General features: G+C 32.1%; 3 protein-coding genes across 4 annotated transcripts; 1 reads left to right on the top strand and 2 right to left on the bottom strand.

The window, feature by feature from the left end:
- Positions 1-1704: 1704 nt before the first annotated feature.
- FEZ (NAC (No Apical Meristem) domain transcriptional regulator superfamily protein) lies at positions 1705-3789 on the bottom strand. The gene is made up of 3 exons (XM_022034855.2): positions 3331-3789; positions 2733-3037; positions 1705-2654 (listed from the first exon to the last, which is right to left on the bottom strand). The coding sequence occupies exons 1-3, from the start codon at positions 3509-3511 to the stop codon at positions 1929-1931; spliced, it is 1212 nt and encodes a 403-aa protein (XP_021890547.2). The 5' UTR covers positions 3512-3789; the 3' UTR covers positions 1705-1928.
- Positions 3790-9343: 5554 nt separating this feature from the next.
- Positions 9344-15672, bottom strand: LOC110809136 (CAAX amino terminal protease family protein). The gene is made up of 10 exons (XM_022034864.2): positions 15364-15672; positions 15032-15123; positions 13579-13686; positions 12262-12344; positions 11843-11976; positions 11525-11574; positions 11295-11387; positions 10042-10133; positions 9809-9915; positions 9344-9649 (listed from the first exon to the last, which is right to left on the bottom strand). The coding sequence occupies exons 1-10, from the start codon at positions 15601-15603 to the stop codon at positions 9608-9610; spliced, it is 1041 nt and encodes a 346-aa protein (XP_021890556.2). The 5' UTR covers positions 15604-15672; the 3' UTR covers positions 9344-9607.
- Positions 15673-20402: 4730 nt separating this feature from the next.
- LOC110809125 (S-adenosyl-L-methionine-dependent methyltransferases superfamily protein) lies at positions 20403-25379 on the top strand. 2 transcript variants are annotated; one of them, XM_088212587.1, is made up of 8 exons: positions 20403-20771; positions 20914-21037; positions 21435-22086; positions 22198-22408; positions 22614-22905; positions 23449-23838; positions 24227-24304; positions 24752-25379. In XM_088212587.1, the coding sequence occupies exons 3-8, from the start codon at positions 21442-21444 to the stop codon at positions 24975-24977; spliced, it is 1842 nt and encodes a 613-aa protein (XP_088068713.1). In that variant the 5' UTR covers positions 20403-20771; positions 20914-21037; positions 21435-21441; the 3' UTR covers positions 24978-25379. The 2 variants fall into 2 exon arrangements, with proteins under 2 accessions (XP_088068713.1, XP_088068712.1); XM_088212586.1 differs by lacking the exon at positions 20914-21037 and having other exon boundaries at positions 20404-20771.
- Positions 25380-26998: the final 1619 nt, after the last annotated feature.

Raw genomic sequence — 26998 nt, forward strand, 5'->3', positions numbered from 1 at the left:
CAATATAGTCAACTTCCGATTCCTGATTTAGTGAAATGAAAAACTTAATTTATTAATACGTTACTAAAATACACTTTAGTGAAACCGTAGAAATTAAGTTGAGATTAAATTTTTTATATTTTTAATCAGTGTATGGGTCAAAAGTACCACATTTTATTTTTATTTTTCAAAAAATAAAAATTTATATTCTAAAAATTAATGAATAATATATACATATATATTTATATTAAATTCAGATTTTTATATGTTTTTGGATTTTAGAGAAGGCCCAAATGATAAGATAGTTAAGTGAGAAGCCCTACAAAATTTATTTTGTTTAGTTTTTACCTTTAATTTCAAAATATATATATATATTAAAAAAAAAAATTCTTCAAGGTTCAAATTAAAAGAATAAGAAAATATATTTACCTCATTAAAAAATTACTTTTTTTATTTATAAAATTTTAAAAATTAATTAATACATGCATGTAAAGTTTATCTCTATAATTTCACATTGACCATAATTAATTACTAATTAATGTGCTTAATTAACATAAACAGTCCACTTGTTCATTAATATTTGGATCAACTCTTGAGAGCAGCGATCATTATATATATATATATATATAATTACATCCACATATTTCAAGTTTTCAAGAATTTGTGAATGTATAATAATTATATAAGTATAAACTACTGTTTCAAAAGGTGATATAAAAATTGAAGCTCACCAACTAAGCGTACAAAGAGGCTGCCTCATTTACAGTACCGGTTCGTATATATGTGTATATATATATATATATATATATATATATATGCATGGTAGCACACACACACACACATATATATATATATATATGTGTGTGTGTGTGTGTGTATACTTATATATGTAAATACCATCGATCTTGACTTGGGACCCTAACTTGGAACTCGTACGTTAAGAAAAAGTTCTGCATTTTTCCTTTCAGACTTTTTCTTCAAAGTTCAAATTAAAAACAAAAATTAAGCACATTTACCGGCCGAGAAGCTCCCTCATTTTGAACACTAGTGTTTTTGTATACATTATATGCATGGTAGCAAATATGTATATGTATATATATATGTACACACACACACACGTATGTATATATGTATGTATGTATGTACCTCAAGAAAAGTTCTGCATTTTCCCTTTCTGACTTTTCTTCAAAGTTTAAATTGAAGGTGAAACAAAAAAACACGTGCAAATTAAAAAGAATAACCAGTACATGTGTAGTTCTATATATATATATATATATAATTTCACATTGACTATAACTTTTTTTTGGAGTAGACGTTTACCGTATATAATTAATTAGTTCTGTATGTTTATTAATAAATGTTATATAAAATATTAATTATAACACGATAAGAGTGTAGTATTAACTCGAAGTTACTTATTAATTATTAAATTAAATTTTGATTAGTAATTAATAATATATATTAATATGTATTAGCATTCTTAATTATCACAAACAGTGACTCCACTTAATTAGAAATGTGTGGAAATTCATTAATATTTGTGATAAAATTCTTGATAGCAGCGATCTTTTTTTTTTTTTTTTTAATTAATGCTTATGTTTCTCAATATATGCACGTCCAACATGTACGTATGTGTATATAATATATATATGTGTGTGTGTGTATATATATATATATATGTATATACGTGTTCAATTTTGACTTGGGAGCTTAACTTGGAACACCTTAGAAAAAGCTTGCATTCATATATTCTATTTCAATAACAAAATGCCTTCAAGGCAAACAGTAAAACAAAAAATATTCTACATTAATGATTATGTTGATAATATCATCTCTAATCTAATTATCCTAACATAACCATGCCTGATAATAATTAGATTAAGCTAATTATTAGTTAGGGAATGTAATTAAACCTAATAACCTTATACAGTTGTCTATAAACCTGATCATCAAGTAGGACAAAATGTAGGATCCCATAGAAAGCTTGACCTCAAACCATGATGATCACCATTAACACTAACAGGCAAACTAATTAATCCTGGTGGAAATCCCATCGAGGATCGAGTAGTAATGGTCTCCGGCCAAGGACCACCTTCGTTCATAACATTATTAGTATTTCCTTGAAGATCATGTACTGGAAAACTCATTGAGAAGCCATGATCACACTGATGATTTTGGGATGCACCGAAATCTATCCCTTCTGAACCTGACCTAGTACCATAATCTCCAAGCATCGAAGCAGACGACATGTTTAGGAGCATGGAGGAAAGGTCTACGGTGGGTTTGGCCGGAGGTGATGAGAGTTCAAGGGGAGAAAATATGAAGCTGGTTAGGTCTCCTGTCATGGGAAGTTGATGATGAGGAGATGGTTTTGTTGCAGCCATTTTAGGGTTTATCAAAGGTTTGTAGGAGGTGGAGAAATGGTCTAAAGGAGAAACAGGCTGTTGTACAATATGATGATCAAAATTTTCATGGTTGAAATGGATGGAAGAATTGCTTGTAGTCAAGATTGAGATTGAATCAGAACTGAACTGGGTATTATTTGAACCTTTGTTAGATATGTCATGATCAGATGTAGTACTGGTTTCAGGAAGTGGGGAAACGAAGGAGTGAGATAAAGCTCTTTGAGCCGTTGAGTTTGTCTTCTTGAATATCCTGCATATTGCCCATGAGTCCTGCACAAAGTATAATCACCGTAAATATAAAGATATAAAACTATATGTTATATAGAAGTTGATGGTGAAGATGTATACATTTGCAGGGATGGTTTTGTCAATGAATTTCTTGTGGGGAAGGAGGGAATCAGTGAGAGAAGGTAAGCGAAACTCATGCATCATCCAGTCAGTTTTGATGCCTTTAGCAGCTCTGCCCTTGTAGAAAACAAGGGATTTCTTCAAGCCAATGCACTTGGTACCTTCAGAGGAGTAGATAGGCCGATCAGTTCCAGTAGCTTTCCAGAATCCGGCACCGGTTACTCGGTTAGGCCGTGCGCTGTTTCTATATTTTCGATCCCTAGGGCAATAGAAATACCATTCTTTTTCTCCGGTCGTCGCTAACTCTATACATGTCACAAAAAATGAAACCCTAAGAAACCAGAGCACGACTCAAGAATACAACAACAAGAGTTCATATGCACGTTTAATGACGATTGGATTCTATTAATTGAAATAACAAACTTAAAGAGAAAAAGAAACCCTAAGAAACCATAGTAAGACTCAAGAATAAGATAACAAAAGTTCACGTGCACGTTTAATAACAACAGTAAGATTAGTTTAGTTAAAATAACGATAACACGTGAAAAAAATTTATTTCTCGAAAGAAACTTAAAGAGAAAGTAGAAAAAGAGTTTACTTGGAAGATCCCATGGATCATATTTGTAGATGTCAAGTTGTCTGATAAGTTCTATTGAGAGAGGTCTCTGTTGAATCTTTCTCTTTAAATAAAACCCAACAAGCTCTTCATCTGTTGGATGAAACCTAAAACCAGGAAGCATAATTTCTTCCAGCTTCTCGCCATCATTTCTCTCCTCCATCAAACCCTTTAAAGCTCTCTATCTCTCTCTCTATAAACTTTGAAGAAACAAGTGTAAACCCTACAACAGTTGATATGAAAAAACTAATGAACCAGAAAGCTAAACAAGATGAGGAAGATGATTATTAAGGACACTCTCTAGACAGAAGCAAGCAAACCCTAAAAAGAGTGAAGTGGAAGGGAGATGAAGAAGTTGCGTTAATTTGAAGGGCATTATATGCTTCCTGTAAGGGAGTCTGCACCCGAGGGATCAGCCGCCTTTTCTGGTGACTTTTAAAGGACTCTGTGATTTGCAATATATCTATATACATATATATATATAATTAATTAAAGAACAACTATCAAGAAACCTAATTAAGCAAGGAAAAATGGGTTTTCAGCTTGAGACTTTTTTTCAAACATTTTGTAATCAATTTAGTGAAAACCCAGTTTAGGGTTTGGCTAATTTGTTTAGTCCAAATTGAGGAATCTCTAGACAGCTAGAAATTCAGCAGTCTCCTGGGGATAATTAATGCTCTATATATTATTATATATATATATCTGTGTGTGTGTATACAACTTCAATTTTCACATATATCATATAGTATAATCCAATGTAAATCTTGCTGTCTATCCAGTACAAATCAAGACAAAATATCAAAGCAAACTTCAATTACAAACAAATTTATATATGGAAACATGAACCCAGACCACCTCCCAATACACAAGGCTCAGACTTAAATAAATATTCAAATAATTTTTCAAACCTGTAAAATTCCCATGAGACTGATTTAAGATTAAAGAATTGATATTAGGTTCTCAGAATCCGAAAATCCCGTTTCTATTCCATTCCCCAGAGCTTCTATTCCACTGACTTTGTCAGTTTATATATATATATATAATTATATATTTAACTTCTTTCAAATATACATATTACTTATAATTAATTACAATTGTGAAGTACGTGTGATTTTTAGTCAAAAAGGATCTATTTAAATTGTTCAAACTAGGGGAGAAAAGTTATAAGGACCACTAGCCAATGTTTAGAAATAGTATCTCTCGAGTTTTGACCCTTTTAAATTAACCTATCTTTCCGAGTTTATCAAATTCTGATTTGATAAAATTGACTTTGTGCATGTGTATGGCCTTAAAGATGAAAATCAAGAATTCGCATATAAATTTAACATGTGAAATATTTGGTTTATGTATTTATTAAAAAAATAGATTCTAATTTCTTAATTCATCGTGGTTTCAAATGAACTGCCCGGTCCGACTTGTTGTAGCGATAAAATTAGTTAAATTAATTTATGCAAGTTTATTTTTGTTTTTTATTGTATATTTTTATTTACCATTTACTACTATTATATTTTCGTATATACCTCTATATTTTGTCACTCTTTTTATTGAAAAGATGTTAGGATATAGTAAACTAAAGATGACGATGATTCAGATTTTGAGTAAGTTTCACAAAATTTGAATTTAATCCAAACATGAATAAAAGAAACATAAACCGAGCATGCCTTATATCTAAAATGGATTCATAAAATTTGTATTCATTTTGGCCCCTGCAATTTTGATTTAAAACCAACTTCTCCCATTCTGTAGTGAAAGTTACAAAAGAAAAAGAATTTTAGATGAACTTCATATTAAATATTTAAAATCATTCATTGAATCAGACAATTAAAAAAAAAATTAATACATCGAAGTCTCTTAATCCCATTATAAACTTTAAAAAAAATTATATAAATAAATAGTAATAAAAGAACCTTTAGAGACTTATTCACACCTGATATCTCTAACATACCATTATCATACATATACCACTTCTTTCTCTATTGTGGCTTGTTTAGCCTCAATTTATCCATTGTCACTTTTTGTTTCACTTAATACCAAAAATACGAAATGTTAAAAATGTAGTTCATTTCGCTTATGTCAGGTAAACATTTTATGTATACGATCATATTGATATTAGATTGTTATAATTCTAAAGAAAATGCAAATGATATTAATTCAGTCAAATTATGCTCAGTCTCGTGCAATTTCTTAGCGATTTGCCTCATGTTAAGTGAAAATCAATATATTTAAACTTATATGACTTCATAATATATAAGTATTGATAGATTAAGATACAAAGAAGGAGCCTAGTGTTAAGGAAAATATATCCTAAACATTTTTCCATCTCGTATAATGTTCATTTCCCTAATTTACTTATACATGCAACTATCTGATTTTTCTTATAATCTGCATCAAAGGTGTAGCAATATATGGAACTCGTATCCTTCTAATGTACAATCACCAGAAGGTTTGCTCTTAATTTTCATTCAATGTTAATGACCAGGGCAAACATAGAAAAAGTTTATAGAGTAGGCTAAACGACAATGATATGTATGCGTTAAACTAAACATATATATCTCCTTGATTTTGAAAAGACAAGAAATTAAGGAAAAGCGTAAGGAACAAGGTTCAAAATCAAAGCTACATATTAAAGCTCATTGCAATTGTACTAATTAAGTAAAGACACATAAAGATAGATAGCAATGAAAATAAAATATGTAGGCTTTCTATGCTAATTAAAGCTGCTTGCTTGTGGTCGATAGCTAACGACAAGTTTCAAGCCATAATACTCCATGTGCTCCATAATTACAGTACTAGAGTTGTTTAATGGTGATCCATGTATACATAATTACATAGGAAAATAGTGAGACACACCTGAAAATACAAAAAAGAAAAGAAAATGATATCTGGGTCATGTAAATATGGGGAGTGGGAGGAAAAGTCAAATTAAAGAAGTCCCTCTTATTTTGTGGAGACATTGGAAAACTAACCATAGAATTGCTCAACTTTTTTGCTTTTCGGTAACACTAATTAAAATCACCATAAACATTTAGGTTTTAGAATTTGATTAATTCAAAGCACTAGTTTGATTTTTGGCCATAAGGATATTTATTACTAGTGAACTTTCTCATGTTTATACTAAAAAGTCAATAGTTTTTTTTTTTTTTCTTGAACAATTTTAAGAATGTATTTGTCTACATTCGTTTAATATAATAAATATATTTATTTTTGAAATAGTAGAAGTAAACGTGTATCAAAATAAAATAAAAAATAAAAAAAGAACATATCTTAATTACCCATTAAACCAAATCTTATGGGTTTTTGAGAACTCTAAAGTTTAAATAGAAGTCTAATTTTGACATACTTCCAAACTTTGGTTATAACTAATGTCGAGTAACTGGGTAACAAGTGTAGTACCATGAAATTAATGGGTGGAGGTGAGTGAGTCAAACTTGGGACTCCAAATTCAGTGAAACTCCCCAAATAGCCCATCAATTGCAACTCTTTTTGTCTGTTTATTGACCTAGGGTTTGCTACCCAAGCGTGTAACCAAAGTTTAAAAATTAACACAAGAAAATTAAAAAAGAAAATAAAAAGGGTCAAACTCTTCAAGCTCAAGCATCTATGCCTCTTTCTACGCGAACATTATAACCCTCCTCCCCTTCTCCCAACCCCACTTTGAAAAACACTACCAGTTAACCGACTTTTAATTGAAAATAACTGCTGATGTAGATGCTTACTTTGACAGGGAAGGTCATGATCTCATCATATATTTGTCATATTTCATGATGAGCTTTAACCAATTTGAATATCTTAAGTGGTTCTGAGTTTCGTTTAGTCAAATATTATCCATCCTAAATTCTATCTTTCATATGGGTAAAATGACATTTAGTATAATATTAATTCTCTGGTTTAATGAACTTATAAAACTTACATTAATAAGGCAAATTGTTAACCATTAAATTTTTACATATTGTAATAATAATATGTTAGAATTCAGATCTAACTAGATTAAAATAGTGTATGGCTTAATTTTTCTCCTTGAACATGTTTTATTTGGAAATGCGAATGAAAAATTTACATTAATTTAACCAAAATAGATCTCTATTGAACAAAACCCATGAGGTAAATACGACCTTTTAAACCATAAAGCCTATAAGCAGAACGTTAACAATTAGTTTTCAAATATAATATCGACGAAGTAGGACATATTTAGATATCTTAATACAAATTTATTTTGTTAGTAGTTTATTCTTCAAAAAAAAAAGTCTCGGTTCATAAGTAGAATACTCTTTATAAGAAGATTCTAATGATCTAACAAATGCAATTGAAAAATTCTCTATATATCAAGCTACAATAAATTAATGCTATTCCTACTACGTTTGAATTTGACAAAGAAAAAATATTTTTTCTCTCAATAAAACGTCTTCACCTTCTTAATCTCAATACAGTACAAAAAGAAGTGCAAGTTTTGCATAAAACCATGTCACTTCTTACCCTCCAAGACACTTGGTCATTTGGATAATTGGGAGATTAAAACTACTAACTAGCTACTTGTGATTGAAAGATGGAGAAGAAACACACACGGGCAAAAGCCCGTGTAATTATCACAAATCAATGGTTTGAATGACGTAACATTGTCCTCGTGAGGTTATGCATTGCGATTCCAGCCTAACTAAGAGCTGATGATATCCATGTCAAATGAGAAATCTATGATGTCTTAAATATATCAAACTTCTCAGACCTCTGTGCAGTAATTTGTCAATATTTTCTGATAATTCAGTAACATTATGCAAAATAATTAATACTACACTACTACTAAAATAATATACATTGTTATTTTATTAGTACACTGTTATCAACTTGTTGCAAAAGGCTCCAGTAATTAATTAGGATTTACAGCAAGCACTGTAATTACTAACAAAAGCATATCGGTAATAAAGAAACTATTTTCACCCCTCAGACATGTAATTTATCTTCTAAACTTCTTTGCTCCAATATATAAAAGGCACAGTTTACAGATCATATAATTATAATGATTTAGATAAGAAACAAGATATTCCTAAACTTTTCAATCGATTCTATTTTTCTTCCTTGATTTAACAAATTCCTAACTTGGATTACCCTTGACAGCCTTTGTAAAGTCTTTGTGCTATTATATAGTGACCCAAAAGTATCTTGTCTTGAATTAACTTTTTAACATTTTATAGTAACCTTTATGCAGTAATCATCTAACATTGTGTAATAACCTGTCCTCCCTATCCTTTATATTATGCGTGCTATAATGGTGACTCAATGCATCTAACCTTTATTTGTATAGTAATCATCCAACATTGATAATCCGTTCTTACCATCCTTCATATCATGGGTGCTACATGGTGACTCAAAGGCATCAATCCTAGCAGTTATTTTCTAATAATCCACAGTAACTTAATAAATTTGTGCAAAACTCACCTAATATATATTGTGCAATAACCACATGTAATACTAAAAGCTGAGTACACAAAAGTTACTAAATTACTAGAAAATATTAAAAGACTACTCATACCTCCAAGACAATATAGGATTTCCCTTTGATTGTATATACTATGACTGTCCTTTGAGCTTTCCGACTTGCTTCTCTGAAGCTTAGTTATCCATAAAGTATAGCTTAATAAAATAGAAATAAACAAGAAGAGAAACAGTGAAAGATGACGACAATTAGTGTGGAAATTATAAGAGAGAAGAAAACATAGCTGGACTTGAAATGGATTGAGCATGTGCACTTGAAACAGAAATATACTACTTGATCCAAACTAATTGCTGATTGTACCGAGTAGAGCCAGAGATGAAATAACCTGTCATCGTTAATCATTTTCCAGTCTGCTCATAGCTTCTTCTTCTGTGTTTTTCACAATGTCAGTAACAGGCTTGAAGCTATTATAAGGTTTTGTCACCTTTTCAACAGCTGCTTGAGAAGAGCAATATGTCCACCATCTTGACTATCAAAAACAAAATCACACCAATAATAGATAGAGGGTGAAGGAAATTAAGAAATTCGTGTTTTTCTTTTTCAGGGCAGGCTGGGAAAATAAGTTGCTAATGCAGTGAAAATTAAGGGCCCATGTTTCTAATTACAAGGAGTCAATTGTTTCATCTTACAAATTCATATCCTTTCACCAATAGTTTCCCTCTGTACACATGTTGAAACATAAATAAAGTCTCCTACATATGGTGTACAGGAATGAGGTAAGGAGGCGACAGAGTCCATATGGGCAGTCAAGAAAAGGAAACCCAAACCCTCTTAGGTTGCCTGCAAAAGTTCCCTGATATCATATCCTTGGAGCTGGTGCACAAAAGAAAAAAAATTCTCAACACTCTTTGTAGAATATATAGCATTCAAATTAGATCACTGTATGGTAAATAGACATTTTTTCACTGCTAAAAACTCAAAGTATACAAGGAAACTTAAGGAAAAAAAAATTCTTTGCCATTGCAACTTTACCTGAAGAATGGTAAGCAGCAAAATAACTCCTGAATTCCATAAAGCATGAATCGTGATGGGAGTAAGAAGGTTACGAGTTTGAGCATATGAAAATCCCAATGCAGTTCCTACATTGATTGTAGAAGGACACAAAGTTTGAAATTAGAACAGAGTATTATAGCTAGAGATATGACCTTGGAGAACTTAAAATGCAGGAATGCCAAACATATACGCTTGTTGTATAAAAACATTACCCAGAACAAATAGCTGGGGAAACTCTCCAGGAGTGAGATGAGCAAGGGCAAATGCAGCAGCACTGATAATGACAGAAACTGGTGTGGGAACCCTAAAGAAACCAAATATTGCATTAAGATAGAGAACTAGTTAAAATCAACATTTACAAAGCTCAACTGGTCACCCGCTGATTAATAATAATGAAAACAAAGATTTTTCTGAATCAACCACTGAGCAATAACCCAGTTGGTTATTTCCTCCTCTCTCCATGGAGAAAGTGAAGATTCAATCCCGCCAGTGTTATAGCATGCAGGCTTCACAACTATGAAAAAAAATATATATTTCTACAGATGAGGTGTCCAAGAAACAAAAAAAAATCATAGGGTATACACTATCTCGCAAAGAGGAGCCTAATGCTGCATAGTTTTACTTTAGTAACCCATTGAACAGGATCACAGCTTGTATTCCTTCTTATGTCCTCGGCAATGCTCCTTCAAACTCATTATGACCATATTCATTCTCATTTTCTTTGAACACTGTTTGCTCAATGTTTTATACTGCATAGCATGGGTGGTTTATCTGTCTGTACATTCAATTGACAAAGACTTAAGAGATTATATGCCGACAAACCCAACTTAGTAGTTTCATTCACACTCACTCTACCGGAAGAGTTCGGGTTAACTGTGCTTTTTTAACTTGAAGCTGTTTCAAGTATATGCAATTTCCAGTGTAGACATTTTGTATCATACACAGCTTTCTAACTTAAGTTGTTCCAAGCATCTATAGTTATCACTATAGACATCTCGTATCAATACCCAATGTTGTAGTTTCATTTTTTCATTTTTTTTACCAGTTAGAATTTACTAATGCTGTTCAACTTCTAGTTGTTGCAAGCACCTGCATTTTGGTACACCGTGCCAACTACCATCCCAAAAAATTGATCTGCAACAACTTTACAACAGTTTTCTTTTGACAGAAGCCCAAGCCAAGATTTGCAAGTAAAAAAAGAGAAACATTTGCTTGCAAAAGACAAGAATATAACCTCGACATAGACAAAAATGCACAGGTTTCTATATCTTATTTGTCATGAGAATGAGCATGCCACTAAATTCCTTGTTTATCCATGTTCTTTCCCCTCCCTGCCAGAGGGGATTGAAGGAGAGGGTTATAAGAATTTGGAAAGAAATGAAAAAGAATTATATAAATAAACAAATGAAAAATAACGACCTTGAGAAAGAAATTTGCTTTCTAATAATAAGAGAATTAACTGTACCACTTAGTGAGGGACACCATAAAGAAACCTCGAAATACAGTCTCCTCAAGAAGTGGAGCAAAAACACCCGTAACACCCACCAAGCAAGCAGTGCTGCAATGAAATAATTAAATCATACAATTGAATCTCAAACCTGAGTAATAGCAAAAAGTTTTGACGTCAGGGTTCCTCCTAGAACTTGTGGCAATAATTTAACCAGATATTTACTGCTATGAAGGAAATCCAAGTACCTGATATTCGAAGATCCAATTAATGGAAGTAATTGCACAAGAGCATCAGTCTGAAACAAATATCAAAATTCACAAAGGATAGCTATGGTTCTAAAAAGAACAGAGGGTATATGATAACAAAAATCATGTCCGTGAGAACATCAATCAAGTTGCTCCTGATCAGGAAAATAACAAATCTAGCTTACATCTCAATGTTCTCAAGAGAGAAAATCGAGTAAATCAGCCTCATTCATGCATTCAGTCAGGTAAATGAAAGTAGAATCTACTATCTTCCCTCTGTGATTAACAATAAACAATGTGTATGTTTGAACTTCTAACCTCTCTTTGTGGGTTCTCCCCATTAAACAGTGACATGGCAGCTCCAGTCAATGAGATAGCAACAATGGCTCCAAAAAGACCAATCCCTGCCCATAGGAGCCAACCTTTCTTCAGACTGAATGGTTCCCTTAAATCTGTAAAAAAAATTAGTCAATGTTCTACTAACAGATTTGTGTATCCAAACCCAATATCAGAATAAATATATAATAAGAAAACTAACTAGGTTCCATGAATTAGAACAGAGAACATTAAAAGCTAAAAGAATCTGGCATCTGTTTAAACACAAAAGACCAAAAACAAATATCTCGAGTCACCTTCGCAAGAAGATTTGTCTAAGAGTATGATTTTCACAATCAAAGAATTAGCAAACTAGGTTACACCTCTGGGCAATACATGTGATAAGTTTAAATGATGGATACCGTAGAGGAAAATATCTTCAGGAAGTGGTTGAAAGGTATTGCCAACACCATATAAAACACCAAGCACGACTGCAGTTGTTATGCTGCAAAATAGAATAACATAATTGGTCCATCTTTTATCTCTCAGAATCTCACAAAACATTAATATAAATGCCAAATCATGTGCAAAGAAAATTAACTAGTTGTTTATGGGGCCATTAATCTATAAATGGTATAAAATAATATAGAAGAAATTCATAGAGAAAGGACCAATCTGAAAAAGGGAAGCAATCCCTTAAAAAAACATCACAATAAATCATTTCAATTTTTGGTAAATTTTACCTAGGGCCACAGTCAGAGTAAACTTCCTATACAACTCCTACAACCATTTCAAACACATTATATTATGACATTTCATTTTCAAGCTGTTCAAGACTGAACTCATTCGTGTACTCATTCCTATTGAATTCTTAATAGTCTAACCTAAACCATGAATTTTTGCATGATTCCTTACTCCAATAGATTAATTTTTAGAAATAATTGAAAAATTTTCACCAATCTCTAAATGCTATTGATGTGAACGCCTACTCCTCTTGCTTCATCAGCTAATCTTATTCTGGGAATCTGATATGTGAGATTGAGAAAAACAAAGATATGTCTCCTATGAAGTGGATACCTAAGTGCCAAGTGTGGCCCTTAAAAATCTAATAATCCATCTTCCAGCATGTCCACTGGTTCCTTTGCCCTTAAAATGCTAATTTACCTGTTAAAATCTTGCCTGTCTCGAGATAAAAGATCCATCATCATCCATTTCTGTGTAAATAGCAGAGTAAACAACATCTAGAAGTAGTTTATTAATGATCCTTTCAGGAACTTGGCTTGTCACATGAGCTTGAATTTCATACTTCCATAAGTCAAAAGAAATATAAATACCTTCATATGCTAACACAGGTTTGCAGTTTCAGTCAAGGACTTAAAACTGATAAGGCCAATAGAGGCAAGAAGTAAGAGCTCAATATCCAGTCCACACAAAACAGAGATTACTAAAAGGTATGCAATGAATATTCAAACAAATTGAGAATAACCAGGATTCTTGATTAATTTCTTGCCAAGTTAAAGTAGCCAGTTTCCAAGGAGCATCAAGGCAAAAGAAAAGAAAATGGGTGTCCAGGGAGATTCAAACTACAGAGGGGTTAGACATGATTGAAAACATCTTTACACTACAATAGTGGGCAAGAATGCAAGCCAAGTCAAAAATTAATCATAGCATTTATATATTTAAACAAGAAAATGAAGATATCAGAACAATACTGGAAAATAACCAGAGGCTACCCATACCCTTGATCCACAAAGAGTATCTCAGCTTTTTCATCCAAACTTAGTTCTCCAATTTGAAGTCCTAAATACGGTATAGCCGCTGCTTCTAATAATCCTGTCAAAACAAAACTGCCTGAAAAAGAATCAAAATCTTGCTGTATATCAGAAACAATCTAATTATCCAAAACCCATTATTATAGTGTACTGACAAGATAATTTATCCAAATATTTTCTTTGCACGGTTATAAGACGCTAGCAGCCACCAAAATCAATCATGGAAAAGGTCAATAGTGTATGTGATATAGCATGAATAATTAATTTGACCAATTATCCAAACAGTTTAAGTAGACAGAACATCATTCGATCTATTATTATATTCTGACACACTCCTTCATGCATAAGCCCAATAGGCTGAAACAGTAGATCGAGCACAGTCCCTCCATTAACTTTTAATTTCATTTTTGAGAAACCATTAATTTTAGATCTATGAATCTAGTACCATTTGAAATAATTGATAGTAATTAATAATCAATCTATTATTTATAGACTAACAAATGTCATCAGGCAATTGAAATCTTTGTGATTCTTGAAGCAAATCATTGTTTGGTACTTATATTAATTATATCTTGCAATCCCTTATGTTCAGGATCTCAACTCCCTGTAGGTGATTTGATTCCTGTAGTTAGAAGATTTGTACCCCTAATTTAGCAACTGATTTTGCTATAGCATGATATATAAATTTGTAACCAACATACAACAGATGTTTTCTCCACTATTTTTCCATGGTAGAGAAGGTCACCAAACCCTAACTAACAAACCTTGCTTCAATCAACTATTGGCTGCCATTTATCTTCATTCCCAAGCAAAATCACTTGTACAGAAAATCGTTAAGGGAAAATAGATTAATGCTGCACTATTTTCTCATATAGCCTAATTTATTAGGATACACTCTTCAGTTAAAAGGACCCATCCTTCTCCACCTCATCTCTCAAGCTTAGTAACCATTCAGGGAGAATTAACTTTCACTCGCTCCACCATCCAACACACAAAAGAGAGTTCCCTATCATCCAGCATCCACAATTGTCCTTAACAAGGGAAGTAACTCTCACGACGAATAAAAGTTCAAATAAAGTTCCTTTAATAGGTACTAATGCATCTTAACCTAAGTCACATGGGCGGTTGCCCTGCATAATATAGAGTTTCTCATCTTGTCTGCTAGGAATGGCACATGACTCTACACAGTAACTTATTCTTGAACCCTTAGACATTTCAATTTATTGCCTAGGCATTTTCATGGGACTGCCAAAGTGTCATTCCCTGGAAAGAAAAACACTAGGGATCATGTCATCTTGTTTACACATGATTTCAAATAAGAATTGCTTCCAGTACATCCTCAGTTGGCTACAAATTCGTACATCAACTTCCTCACAACTTGCAATATATGGGAGAAGGAAAAAAGAAAAAGAAAACATACCTTAATCCACAAGCAAGCGATGTTAGTGAAACTGTTTGCCATTCCCAAGGCACTTCCCATCGCTTGAGTATCTGCCAATCAAATTTGGCTTCCTATCACCGAGAAAACATGGATTTGGATTAGAAAATGCAGCTTCTGTTTCAAATTTTTCCATAAAAACATTTCTGAACTCTATACATTTATAGAGAAAACTAACGTATGTTTAGTATTCTATAGAAACAGGAACTATAAACTAATCCTTGATTTTCATTGCAACCAAACAGGAGCATAATGCAGCTCAAACGAAAAGCAGTCCAACCAAGCAAGTACATCATAGCATACGATAATCGCACCTCTTTATTAAAATCGCTATTGGATTCTTTGCCAGCATTGAAAAAGCAAACCAAACGCGGACTCCTCCAGGTAGCTGGAGTAAACTTCGTACCATAACCAAACCTTAAAACTGGATTGAATCTGCTGGGAAGAGCAGCATGAGTTTGTTTCAACAAGGTTTTCGACAAAGACAATCTCGGCGAATCCGAGAGATAGTTGAAAGATGATGAAGCTACGCAACTAATTAGCATCGACACCATTTGTTGGCTCCACTGAAGCGTTTGATTCCTGGATTTTTATCAGTTGATCTCGTGCAGGGTGAGGTAGTAGATAAGGTTAGAGGTGGATTTGTAAGCGGTTTTGGGTTTTCAATTAGTAGCCATAGAGGCCCAGCCCAAGCCGTTCTGGCACTTAAAAGATAAATCAGATTTTCCGGCATTAAACCATTTGAGCATTTTAAAATTTAAATGTTTACATTTTTTAATCAATAATAATTATTTAATTAATTTTTTAAATATAAACCATAATTTAATTTTTAATTAAATGTAAAAAAATATATATATATAACAATTATCTTTAATTGATTACAAATTTTAAAATTATGTATTAAATAAATTCTTGATCGTCTATTTATTTTCTACGCCTTATATCTAATGTAAATCTTTTATCTTTTACATTTTTATTAGAGTATCTTATATATAGTGTAATTTTTTTAAAAATTTTTTATTAAAAATAGTTAATTGAAATTTTTCATTCTATCTATTACGAAATATTTTTTTCACTCATAAATATTATATTTTATTATAATGAAATTCAATTTAATTATCGTAATTTTATTAATAAATTAAATCATATATTTAATTAAGTTAAATATTGTCAATCAATAATATATTTATAAAATAATAAATTTTATATTTTTAATAATATTTATATTTATGATCTTAAAACATATTATATATATCTTTAAAAAAAAAAGTAGATAAAGTTGATTTTATATACGAGTATTTTTGAATAGTACCAAATACGTGTCCTACGAATATCATTATTTATTGTATAACTAAAATTAAAATTATCCAAGGCTCTCAAAATTCATTAATACGCACGCAAGAAGTGATAAAAAAAGAGAAGATCAAATGATCGGTCATAAAAAGACATCATGAGCGGGCTGCTAGGTGTCGGACGATGGGCATTAAGTGTGTCCAACTTAAATCATATTGTTTAACGTATGCCGCAATGCCCATGAATCAATGTCGAGGTCCAGCCAATCATCATTTAACAAGTAATCTTTTTTCCGTCATTAAAATATTTATATTTTATTTAAATATAAAACTTGTAATTTTTGAAATATATTAGATATTAAAATATTAATTTTTTTAATTATAAATATATTAAATTTATTATTTTATGAGCGTATTATAAATTAATAATATATGATTTATAATGTTTGGTTTAATAATAATTAAATTATGTTTTGTTGTACAACTCATGACGTACCTAAATACAAAAATATTTTATAATAATTAATTTTTTTTTAATTATAAAGATATAAATTTAATTTTTATAAATGTATTACGGATTAACAGTATAATATTTAATTAAATAATGACTGAGTTATGTATTATTTAAAAGAGTCAACGACGTAACCGAACGAAAAAAAATATTTTGTGATAATAAAATTTTTTTAACTATAAGAACGTAAAGTCCGTTATTAATATATTATAGGTTGATTGTGTATGTTTTATAATATTTGATTTAATAATAGTTAAATTAAATTTTATTTAAATAAATAATGACATACCCGAATAGAAAAAAAAAAAAGTATTTTTTTTTAATTATAATTATTACAACATAGTAAAAAAATTGGATATAATTTTTTTATAAAAAAGAAGTAATCTTTTTCACAACTTAGATTTTAAAAATAATAATAAAACATACTTTTAAGATATATTTTACTTGATATTTTTAAATTCCATCATATTAAATCTTACTTTTAATTAAGGTTTAGCACTTTGATCGGATCTAAGTCCGGCAAAGCGTGCCAAAAATTTTAAAATGATGAACACATTCCAAATATTTAATTAAAAATATACATTGACTATAACATTAATAATAATATAGTAAAAGCCTTCCCATCTATCTCCCTCTTTTATACACATATACATACATGTATATATATAGATATATATAGATGACTCCCCTTCAACCCAATTGTGTATTTATTTATTTTTTTTAAAAAAGGAAGAAAACCCAACTAGTTCCCATCACGTAGGGAGAAATATAATGCTAAAATTGTATGTGTGTGTGTGTATATATATATATATATATATATATATGTATACATAATATTTAAAGTGGGATGAATGTGAAATGGATGGTGATGGAGGGCATGTCGTTTTATAATGCAAATCCTTGATGTAATGGAGTCGATAATGAAAGTTGACCTTTTATTTTTTATTTTTTATTTTTTTGTTTCTCTCATTTTCAATTAATAATAAATTACGTAAAATAAAATTCAATTATAATTTATCCAATCATAATTTGCCATCTCGGTCGGGTTTGATAAAACAAATCGGGTCATACTTTTGGAATTTAATAAATGCGTTGCCGGCTTGCCGTACCCACCGACGTTTCCGGGTTTTCAATTAATCCGACCCTTCTAACAATCATGGGCAGGAGGGAATTAAGATATTTAATATACAAATTTATATAGCTTATTTAATGTAATTTAATAAAATATATTTTTTATGGAAAAAAATGTTATTAGAGAAAAAAACATATTTAAAAAAAAATTTCTTATATTAAGAAACTTTAAAAATATTCAATTATTTAAAAATGTAACATTACGACTTTAATTCAAAGGTGTTACGACGTTTCTGTGTGCATACATTGTACGATGTATGTGATTAATGTTACAAATAATGTGTGTGTTACTAAATAGAGGGAAGTAGTTGTGTGAAGTGAGGGGAGGGCATGATGGAAACAGGCAATAACGATGTGTGTGTGTGCGCTGTAAGATTTAACTACAAATTGTCATTTTTCGTGTTTAAAATTAGAATTTATAATACCTCTTACCGCCATCGTACTCAACACAACAACAATTCTCTCAATGACCTTAATCGTCTTCTCCTTTTTTTTTTTTCTTCTTTTCTTCATCCTATTTATACCAAGCTTGACAAATCATCCTAGCCGTCCATTCCCTTCTGTTAATCTAAATTGTCCCCTCTCACTCTCTCCCCCTCTTTTATATTTTTATTTATTTTTTCTTTCTTTTTATAAACTCAGTTATTACAAAAAGAACCTTTAATAGTATAAATTATTATTGAAACAATCTATTAGGTTTAAAATTTAAGATTTGGAGTTAACATATTATATTTTTGTTTGAGATATCACGTTGTTATTTTTATATCACATATTTTATATATTTAATTATTAATATTATATTATTTTAATTTTAAAAATCTAATTTTTTTGGTTAATATTTGCAAATAATTAGTGTCTATAGCAATTTAATAGTTAATTTATTTTTTTACCCAAATCTTAAATTTTTGTTAAGTAAAATAATTTAATTTGTGCATATTTGTGAGCATGCAAATTTCCAATTCAGATTGAAAAAAGAACCATCGTTTCCTCTACACTAAAGTAGACAAAAATAAGTTAGGTATAATTTTCGGTCAATAGGTTCTTTTGAAAAAAATTAGTCTAAATTATTTCGAATCGATAATAAAAATATAGTAACTAGTTATTTTAAATCGGATCCTTTCCTCATGCTCAAGCCTCAGCTCTAGTGCATCATGTCATAAATATTAGTCACGCTTCTTACTAGTCGATAGTTAATTATTCAAATCTCATTTATGTTCGATATAAAGATTATAAATTTTTTAGTCCAATTTTAATACTAGTCCATTCGGATCTATTAGACGCATAACAATATGAATAAATTGATTAATTAATTTATTTTTATTAGAGATATATAATTAATAAATTTAAAATAGAGGAAAATCAAGGAATCAAATATAAGATATGTTTAAATTCTATATATTAAGATTAATATAAAAATTACGAGCGAATTTTTAAAATAATTTTACATAAATTATTAATTTGTTAAAAACACACCTAAAAAAATAAATTCATAATAAATTAAAGCATTATATTTAATTGTTTTCTAAAATATTTTATTAAATTAAAAAATAAAATATTATGTCGCATTAAAAAAATATTTCACTCATTTAAAAATTGAAATTATTTTCTTTTAATTGAATATGACGTCAAGTGAATTCATTTTCAAAGCTTTTAACAAGTAAACAATACAGCCAAAACCTTAGCTGGATTTAGACCAAATTACAGAATTACCATTCTTGCCATGTCGGTGGGGAAATTATATTATTTATTTTAAAAATCATTTATTTTTTTTTAATTAAAATGAAATTATGGTGTGAGATTATAATACCAATAAAATATAAAAAAAATTATAAAAAAACATGTATTAGAAATTAAAATTCATTTAAAAATTAAAAATTAATCAAATTTTATTTTTATAAATTAACAATTTTTTGGAGGGAAAAAAAAAACATTATGGGTTTCTAGTTATTTTCAATCGCGACTGAGCTGTTTCAACTAACCACGTCACATAGAACAGTGATGATCCTGATCGAAACCAATCGGACGATCCACAACCGTCAGATCTTCTGATGATCGGCTTTTGGAGTGGGACCCGCGCATCCGAAATCACCGCCAAACTATATTCTACTCCCTTCAATCTGTTTCTCCTCCATTTCCACTCGCAATCGGTAATTTCGAGCGCGTGGGCCCCGGCCGCCATCTTTAAATTGGACGATGTGGGGGCCTTGTGGTGCGCACTGCGCATCGTCGCGTAGTATAGCAAACGCGGAACCAGTTTGCTTTTCAAAGACCAAAGCATAAGTGGTCGCGAGTAGGCCAGACTCTCATGTTCCCCCTTGGAAAAATTAATAATTAATAAATAAATAAATAGTATGTTTTCTCTTCTTCTCTTTTTTATTTTATTTAATTTATTTTATTTTATAAAACATTTCACTTATAATGGGACGTGTCTCGTTAAATCTCAGCAGTTTCATCGCCACACTGTAAGAAACGCGGAAGAGTCAGAGCTTTCAATTGAATCCAATCTATCCTTTCTTCCTCTGATCCATTCTTTTACTTCTTGATAATAATATAGTGATGAAGCTAGGGTTTTCAGAGATTTATTGACACGTCTCGTATGTTTACACAGAAAGAGAGGGAGAGAGATAGAGAGGTGAGAGGCTTTGAGGCTTCCATCATTGTTGTTTTTCTCTTTTGTGACTCATTGAAAGAAAAAGTGAACGAAGTGATAGGTTTTCTTTTTCTTGGTTTGTCCAATAATACCGCAAGATCTTTGAAGCAGACCTCGTGTTACTTTATGCTTTGATTGGTAAGCGATCTGATTTCCAGATTTAATTTTGCTTCTACTAGTACTTTCTCAATTTTTGTCGCTTTTTTGTCCAGGACTCTGTTTTGAATTTATTCTTTAATTTATTTTTTCTCTTTTTATGGGATGGATCATTTGGTGTTAGATTACGCTGCCTGGTTGTTGCTTTGAGAGGGATTTAGCGTGGTTTTAAGCTTCAGTTCAACTGTTGAAGGTTGATTTCGTTTATTATGGTATACTGAGTAAGGCAGTGTAATTGAGTAACTGAGGTCAGTAGTAGTTTGCGCTAAGTTTCTAGCTTATTTGGAGTCCAGATAATGTTATTGAGTTTGGAGTGTAAATTAAGTTAATTGATCTTGCTTAAAAAACAAATCAAGTATCTCTTTTAGCATACTTAGAGCTCAAGCTACCGATCTGATGTTAAAAAATGCTTACACTGATCTATTCCTAGAAAGCAGTGAATCCTTTGCCGCATTTTTTAGGTCTCTACCATGACCTTTGTTGGATCTTTCGCTGATTGCTTTTCTACTTAATTTATTAATAATACCCATATCATAACAAACATTCTTAGTGATCTAACGATACAGATCACTGAATTTGTTATTGAGCTTGCAAATTATTATTTTTTTCAATTCGCTCATTGAACTAATTTGGGGATGATTTCAGGGTCATCATGGCGATGAAATCAACGGCAGATGGGAGGACAAGGAGCTCTATCCAGATTTTTGTTGTAGTTGGGTTGTGTTGTTTCTTCTATATATTGGGTGCATGGCAAAGGAGTGGTTTTGGTAAGGGAGACAGTATAGCTTTGGCAATCACGAAAAGTGGAGCAGATTGCAATATTGTCCCTAACTTAAGTTTTGAGACTCATCATGGTGGTGAAGTTAGCAAAATTGACGAGTCTGAATCAAAATCCAAAGTGTTTGAAGCATGCCATTCTCGTTACACTGATTACACGCCCTGCCAAGATCAAAAGCGTGCCATGACTTTCCCCAGGGATAACATGATTTATCGAGAGAGACATTGTCCTCCTGAGGAAGAGAAGTTACATTGCCTTATACCAGCACCCAAAGGATATGTAACTCCATTTCCATGGCCCAAGAGTCGTGACTATGTACCCTATGCAAATGCACCATACAAGAGCTTGACAGTTGAGAAGGCTATTCAGAATTGGGTGCAGTACGAAGGCAATGTATTTAGGTTTCCTGGTGGAGGAACTCAGTTTCCTCAAGGTGCAGATAAGTATATTGATCAGCTTGCAGCAGTGATACCAATGGCAAATGGAACTGTCAGAACCGCACTGGATACTGGCTGTGGGGTATTCTCAGCGATTTCAAAATCTTCACTTGATTTATCTTTTAGAGGGGAGATTTTATGCTTTATTTGAATTTTTTATATCCGCATAGTTAATCCATTTTGATTTTCTCAGGTTGCAAGTTGGGGTGCATACCTCTGGAGCAGAAATGTCATAGCCATGTCATTTGCACCAAGAGACTCACATGAAGCGCAGGTCCAATTTGCTCTTGAGAGGGGTGTTCCTGCAGTTGTTGGTGTTCTTGGTACAATTAAGTTGCCATATCCATCTAGGGCCTTTGACATGGCTCACTGTTCTCGTTGTTTAATTCCATGGGGTGCAAATGGTGAGAATAATGTATTGAAATAAATTTCTTTGTGGACATACAAATGGTTAAGTTTTTTGCTGCTTTAAATTTAAAGCTGGGTCGTTCTGGTATTCATCAATTTGCAAATTCGGTATAGCATTTAACATTCTTCTATCTGAACAAGTCAGCATTAGTATTGGCAATAATTACGGTGAACTGATAATATATTTTTTCATATTTGCAGATGGAATATACCTGATGGAAGTCGACCGTGTTCTCAGACCTGGTGGTTATTGGGTGCTTTCGGGTCCTCCAATCAATTGGAAGATTAATTACAAGGCATGGCAGCGCCCCAAGGAGGAACTTCAGCAGGAGCAGCAAAACATTGAGGAGATTGCCAAGCTTCTTTGCTGGGAGAAAAAGTATGAGAAGGGTGAGATTGCCATTTGGCAGAAGAGAGTAAACGATAAATCATGTCAAGGAAGAGAAGATGATTCCAGAGCCACCTTCTGCAAATCTGCCGGAGATGATGTCTGGTATGATGCTAATCATTCCTCCCCCCTGCCCAACTGTCTCACATACATAGACTGGCACAACTGTTAGTTGCATATTGGTACATCCTATAAGATTGTCCAGATATATATGCTGATACAACTATGTATGTTAATAATGTGATGTATGGTTTCAGCATGTTAACTCCACTCATAACCGTATATCTATATCTGTGCAAGTGTTATTTGGATGAGGAAAATGAGTATACTTTTCTTTTGGCACTCAAGATGTCTCTTGTAGTGGGACTTTCTCTCTTCTTTTTTTCTTTTTTATCTTTTTGTGATTTATTCTGGTATTTAGGTGGTCTGAAGTGAACTTTGAACCAATGCTGCATTTTACATTTGAGCATGCCTCATGACTTAAAAATTCTTCTTAGAATCTATGAGTTTGAGGAGTTCTTATTCTGCATGACTGAGGCATTGAACAATCCTTATGACAGAAATTTAACAAAATTTAAAAAATCTGTCGCTGTTGTTAATGCTTTTTCAACAATGGGTCGTGATTTTTTCTTTTATGGTGGTTACCAGGTACAAGAAAATGGAGACATGCATAACTCCATATCCCGATGTAGATAATTCTGATGAAGTTGCTGGCGGAGAGTTGAAGGCATTTCCAGACAGGCTTTTTGCTGTTCCTCCTAGAATTGCTAGTGGATCTGTTCCTGGAGTTTCTGTTGAGGAGTACGAAGAGGATAACAAGAACTGGAAGAAGCATGTGAACGCTTATAAGAAAATCAATAGACTACTTGATACAGGCAGATATCGCAATATTATGGATATGAATGCAGGATTGGGAGGATTTGCTGCGATACTCACCTCACCAAAATTGTGGGTTATGAATGTTGTGCCCACTATAGCTGAGCAAAAGACATTGGGAGTCATATACGAGCGAGGGTTGATTGGCATATATCATGACTGGTATAGCTTCCATAGCCATTTCCATGCTTTTTGATAGTTTCTGTCATTTTAAATCACTGACTGAAGAATGCCAAGTATGACATTGCAATTTACAAGTACTTCATAAATTAATTGTGACGTTCAAAAGTACTTTACGAATCTGATAGTAACTTGACTGTTGATATCTATTTGATGCACATTAAAGTGGGCATCATCAGAGAGTAAATGAATTTATATTTTTATGAATTTTTGGTACTGAAATCATCTTTAGAGCATCCTATTTTTATTGTATATATCATGTGTATATGTGAAGACTGCAGACTTGATGTTAATTTTCACAGCGTCATGCCTGGCCTGCTTTCTTTCAATGGCAAACGATAGTGAATCTTGTTTCTGCTTTCTTTCTCAGGTGTGAGGGTTTCTCCACATACCCAAGGACATACGACCTTATCCACGCCAATGGTGTTTTCAGTTTATACAAGGACAAGTAAGTACACCTCTGTTAAGTGGATTTTAATGAAGTCCTTTTCTTTCTAAGACTCTCAGCTGTATTGTGCATTATCTACACTGTTTCATTGCTCTTGTTCAAGTTCAGGAGATTTATTGTGAAGTCCATTTCCATTTGTTTGTTGTGGACAAAAATTGAACTTTTTGATATAGTTTTCTTAGTTGTCCAAGCATTAATGCCACCAAGATTTTTGAGTCATGTGGCCATCAATGCGTGCATGATCCAGCGGAATATAATTTTGCTGAATCTCTGGTTTCTGATTGATCTCCTGGATCATTTGTCTATGAATGTGAACTGCACCTGCCGTATTGTTTCCTGTGTGATACCAGGCCAATGGTGTTTTACGACGACCTGGTTTTAAATAATATATGTTCTTTTTTCTTTCCAAATTATAACTTTTTTTATGTACTTATTGAATCAAAACAGGTGTAATGCGGAGGATATTCTTTTGGAGATGGATCGGATTCTACGTCCAGAAGGTGCAGTTATATTCCGGGATGAGGTTGACGCGTTAATGAAGGTGAAGAAGATTGTTGCAGGAATGAGGTGGGATACTAAAATGGTGGATCACGAGGATGGTCCTCTAGTTCCCGAGAAGATTTTGGTTGCTGTCAAGCAATACTGGGTTGGAAACGCAACATCAGCGAAGTGAAGATGAGGTAGAAAGGGTCAAAACCCTCAGTGATTCGGAGCTGGCTTCTCTCTGCTTGGGAATCCTGACCTAAATTTTGTATCAGCAGGAGGATATATTTGCTCCATGAGTTCTTCAACAGAGGGGGGGTGGTTCAGAGGAACAACAGTTTATGTTTAACAAACCAATTTTTTATGGGCTCATGTTCTGTGGTAGTGTTTTACAGTGGATAAGAGCTGTAAAACTTACTACCCTCCTGTTAAAAGGCTAATATTATTATTATATCATCATTCAATTTTTTTTTGCCCTCTTTAGTTTTTTGTTGCATGTTATGTCCTCCAATACTCATCCAAATACTGCCTCAAGAGCTACTATTCAATTTTGTATTTGATGAGTGCTAGGTATCTTAAATTGGTTCCTGTATCCTTGCTTTTTCTTTATATATATAAATATATACTTACATTTATATATAAGCACACACCCACATGAAGAACGCATTTGCACTTATTATAATGAGATGTTAAGTGACAATAGGTTGTAATGTTAAATTTATATGTGTATGCTTTCAAAGTTAACTAACAGAAAGAGTGAAAGTGCACTCATTATGTTCCTTTATTCATTCACCATTCTTTTCGTACTTGTTCAGAACAAAACAACCTCTGCAGTCTTGGCTTAGAATATGAAGGAAGACCTAAGACTGCATGAAAGCAAATATCAGCAGCTAGAGATGAGGAGGCTCCTCTCAACACCTCACTAACATATGTGGAGGGTTTTCTTTTTTTTTTTCGTCTATTATTCTTGCTCTTGTATCATTGGTTTCGTTATGTCGAATGTCTTATAAATTAGGGATAAGAGCGATTCAATTAATTACATTTGATCGAATGTTAAGTTACGACCCAGCTATGTTTTTGTGGTTAACCTAATTTGTCAACACATAACTAAAGTTTAGTCAAATCGTAATAGATCAAACTAATGTATTATGAATCTTTCGGACTTCATAAAAAAAATAAAATTTCTCCAAAGATTTTCTTCCAATTGAGTTAAGTGGGACGCTTTTACATAATCCTGTAGATGGAAAGCCCCAAAGACTCACCACATAACCATACAAGATTCAGAAATAAGAAAGATAAATTTACTTAGAAGTTTCACCCTATCATCTCACATGAAATCTTAGTGAATCTTGCAGGTAGGATATACCAGTTGTGTCTCATTCAATTGATGGGTTGGACTTTTGGCTACTTGACAACAAAAGCTGAACCCACCATTGTTGTTGGCCAAAAAGCAGATTTTGGTATTCTGGTGGGGATGAAGTTTTATGTGGACTCAATTCTTTAGTTCCAAACATACAAAAGAAACAAAATCTCTGCTGACAAATTCTGGTTGGGGGAAAGAATGAGGTTGTTAAGAATGATTACTATTTTGTACTGTACTAGTCTTTTATACGTGTTGAATTTATATCCTCATCCGTGTATATCATCTATCCTACCAGAAATAAGATGGGTCCATGTATATATACATGTAATGTGATCATGGAGTTGTATCTCTGCCAAAACCAGCAATGCAAAACGTCTTTGTTAACTGTGGCTTCTTTGCAATCTTCCATATTTGCACGAATTTTTTATTTCTTAGCTCCAAAAGGTTCACGTGGAATTCGGGTATTCGAAAGTTTAAATTCAAGTTATTAATAACGCATGACTTAAACCATTATGTAGAATTTTTATATAATCTTTTTCATATGCAATTAGAGTATCACATGATAATCTAAAGTTAAAATTATGTATACTTATCTAGATATACATATTTCAGAAACTTTCTAACATACCCATATGAGAAATATTGGTAATATAAGATTTCTTATAATAAAACTTTCTTCTAATTGAACTAGTAGGGACCTAGTTAGAGATTTGGATTATGAACTTAGTGAGCTGCATCAGATAATTAGAATTATAAATAGTTAGGACTTATTGACCTGCACAGGATTTTCAATGCCCACAGAAAGAAAAGAAAAAGCAGTGCATGATTAGAATCATCATTTGATTGGA

Source organism: Carica papaya, chromosome 2 (genome assembly GCF_054855325.1).
Source record: "Carica papaya isolate Zhongbai chromosome 2, ASM5485532v1, whole genome shotgun sequence".
In the NCBI taxonomy this organism is placed as follows: Eukaryota; Viridiplantae; Streptophyta; class Magnoliopsida; order Brassicales; family Caricaceae; genus Carica; species Carica papaya.

What these genes read in the sequence shown, in the direction of transcription:
- FEZ (XM_022034855.2), bottom strand. Translation starts at nt 3,511, where the DNA reads ATGGAGGAGAGAAATGATGGCGAGAAGCTGGAAGAAATTATGCTTCCT. An exon ending in TGATCCATGGGATCTTCCAA is followed by an intron (nt 3,038 to 3,330) that starts GTAAACTCTTTT and finishes TGACATGTATAG; the next exon opens with AGTTAGCGACGACCGGAGAA. An exon ending in ACAAAACCATCCCTGCAAAT is followed by an intron (nt 2,655 to 2,732) that starts GTATACATCTTC and finishes TACTTTGTGCAG; the next exon opens with GACTCATGGGCAATATGCAG.
- LOC110809125 (XM_088212587.1), top strand. Translation starts at nt 21,442, where the DNA reads ATGGCGATGAAATCAACGGCAGATGGGAGGACAAGGAGCTCTATCCAG. An exon ending in AATTCCATGGGGTGCAAATG is followed by an intron (nt 22,409 to 22,613) that starts GTGAGAATAATG and finishes TCATATTTGCAG; the next exon opens with ATGGAATATACCTGATGGAA. An exon ending in TCTGCCGGAGATGATGTCTG is followed by an intron (nt 22,906 to 23,448) that starts GTATGATGCTAA and finishes GGTGGTTACCAG; the next exon opens with GTACAAGAAAATGGAGACAT.
- LOC110809136 (XM_022034864.2), bottom strand. Translation starts at nt 15,603, where the DNA reads ATGGTGTCGATGCTAATTAGTTGCGTAGCTTCATCATCTTTCAACTAT. An exon ending in GGGAGAACCCACAAAGAGAG is followed by an intron (nt 11,575 to 11,842) that starts GTTAGAAGTTCA and finishes TATTTGTTTCAG; the next exon opens with ACTGATGCTCTTGTGCAATT. An exon ending in ATTGGATCTTCGAATATCAG is followed by an intron (nt 11,388 to 11,524) that starts GTACTTGGATTT and finishes ATTTCATTGCAG; the next exon opens with CACTGCTTGCTTGGTGGGTG.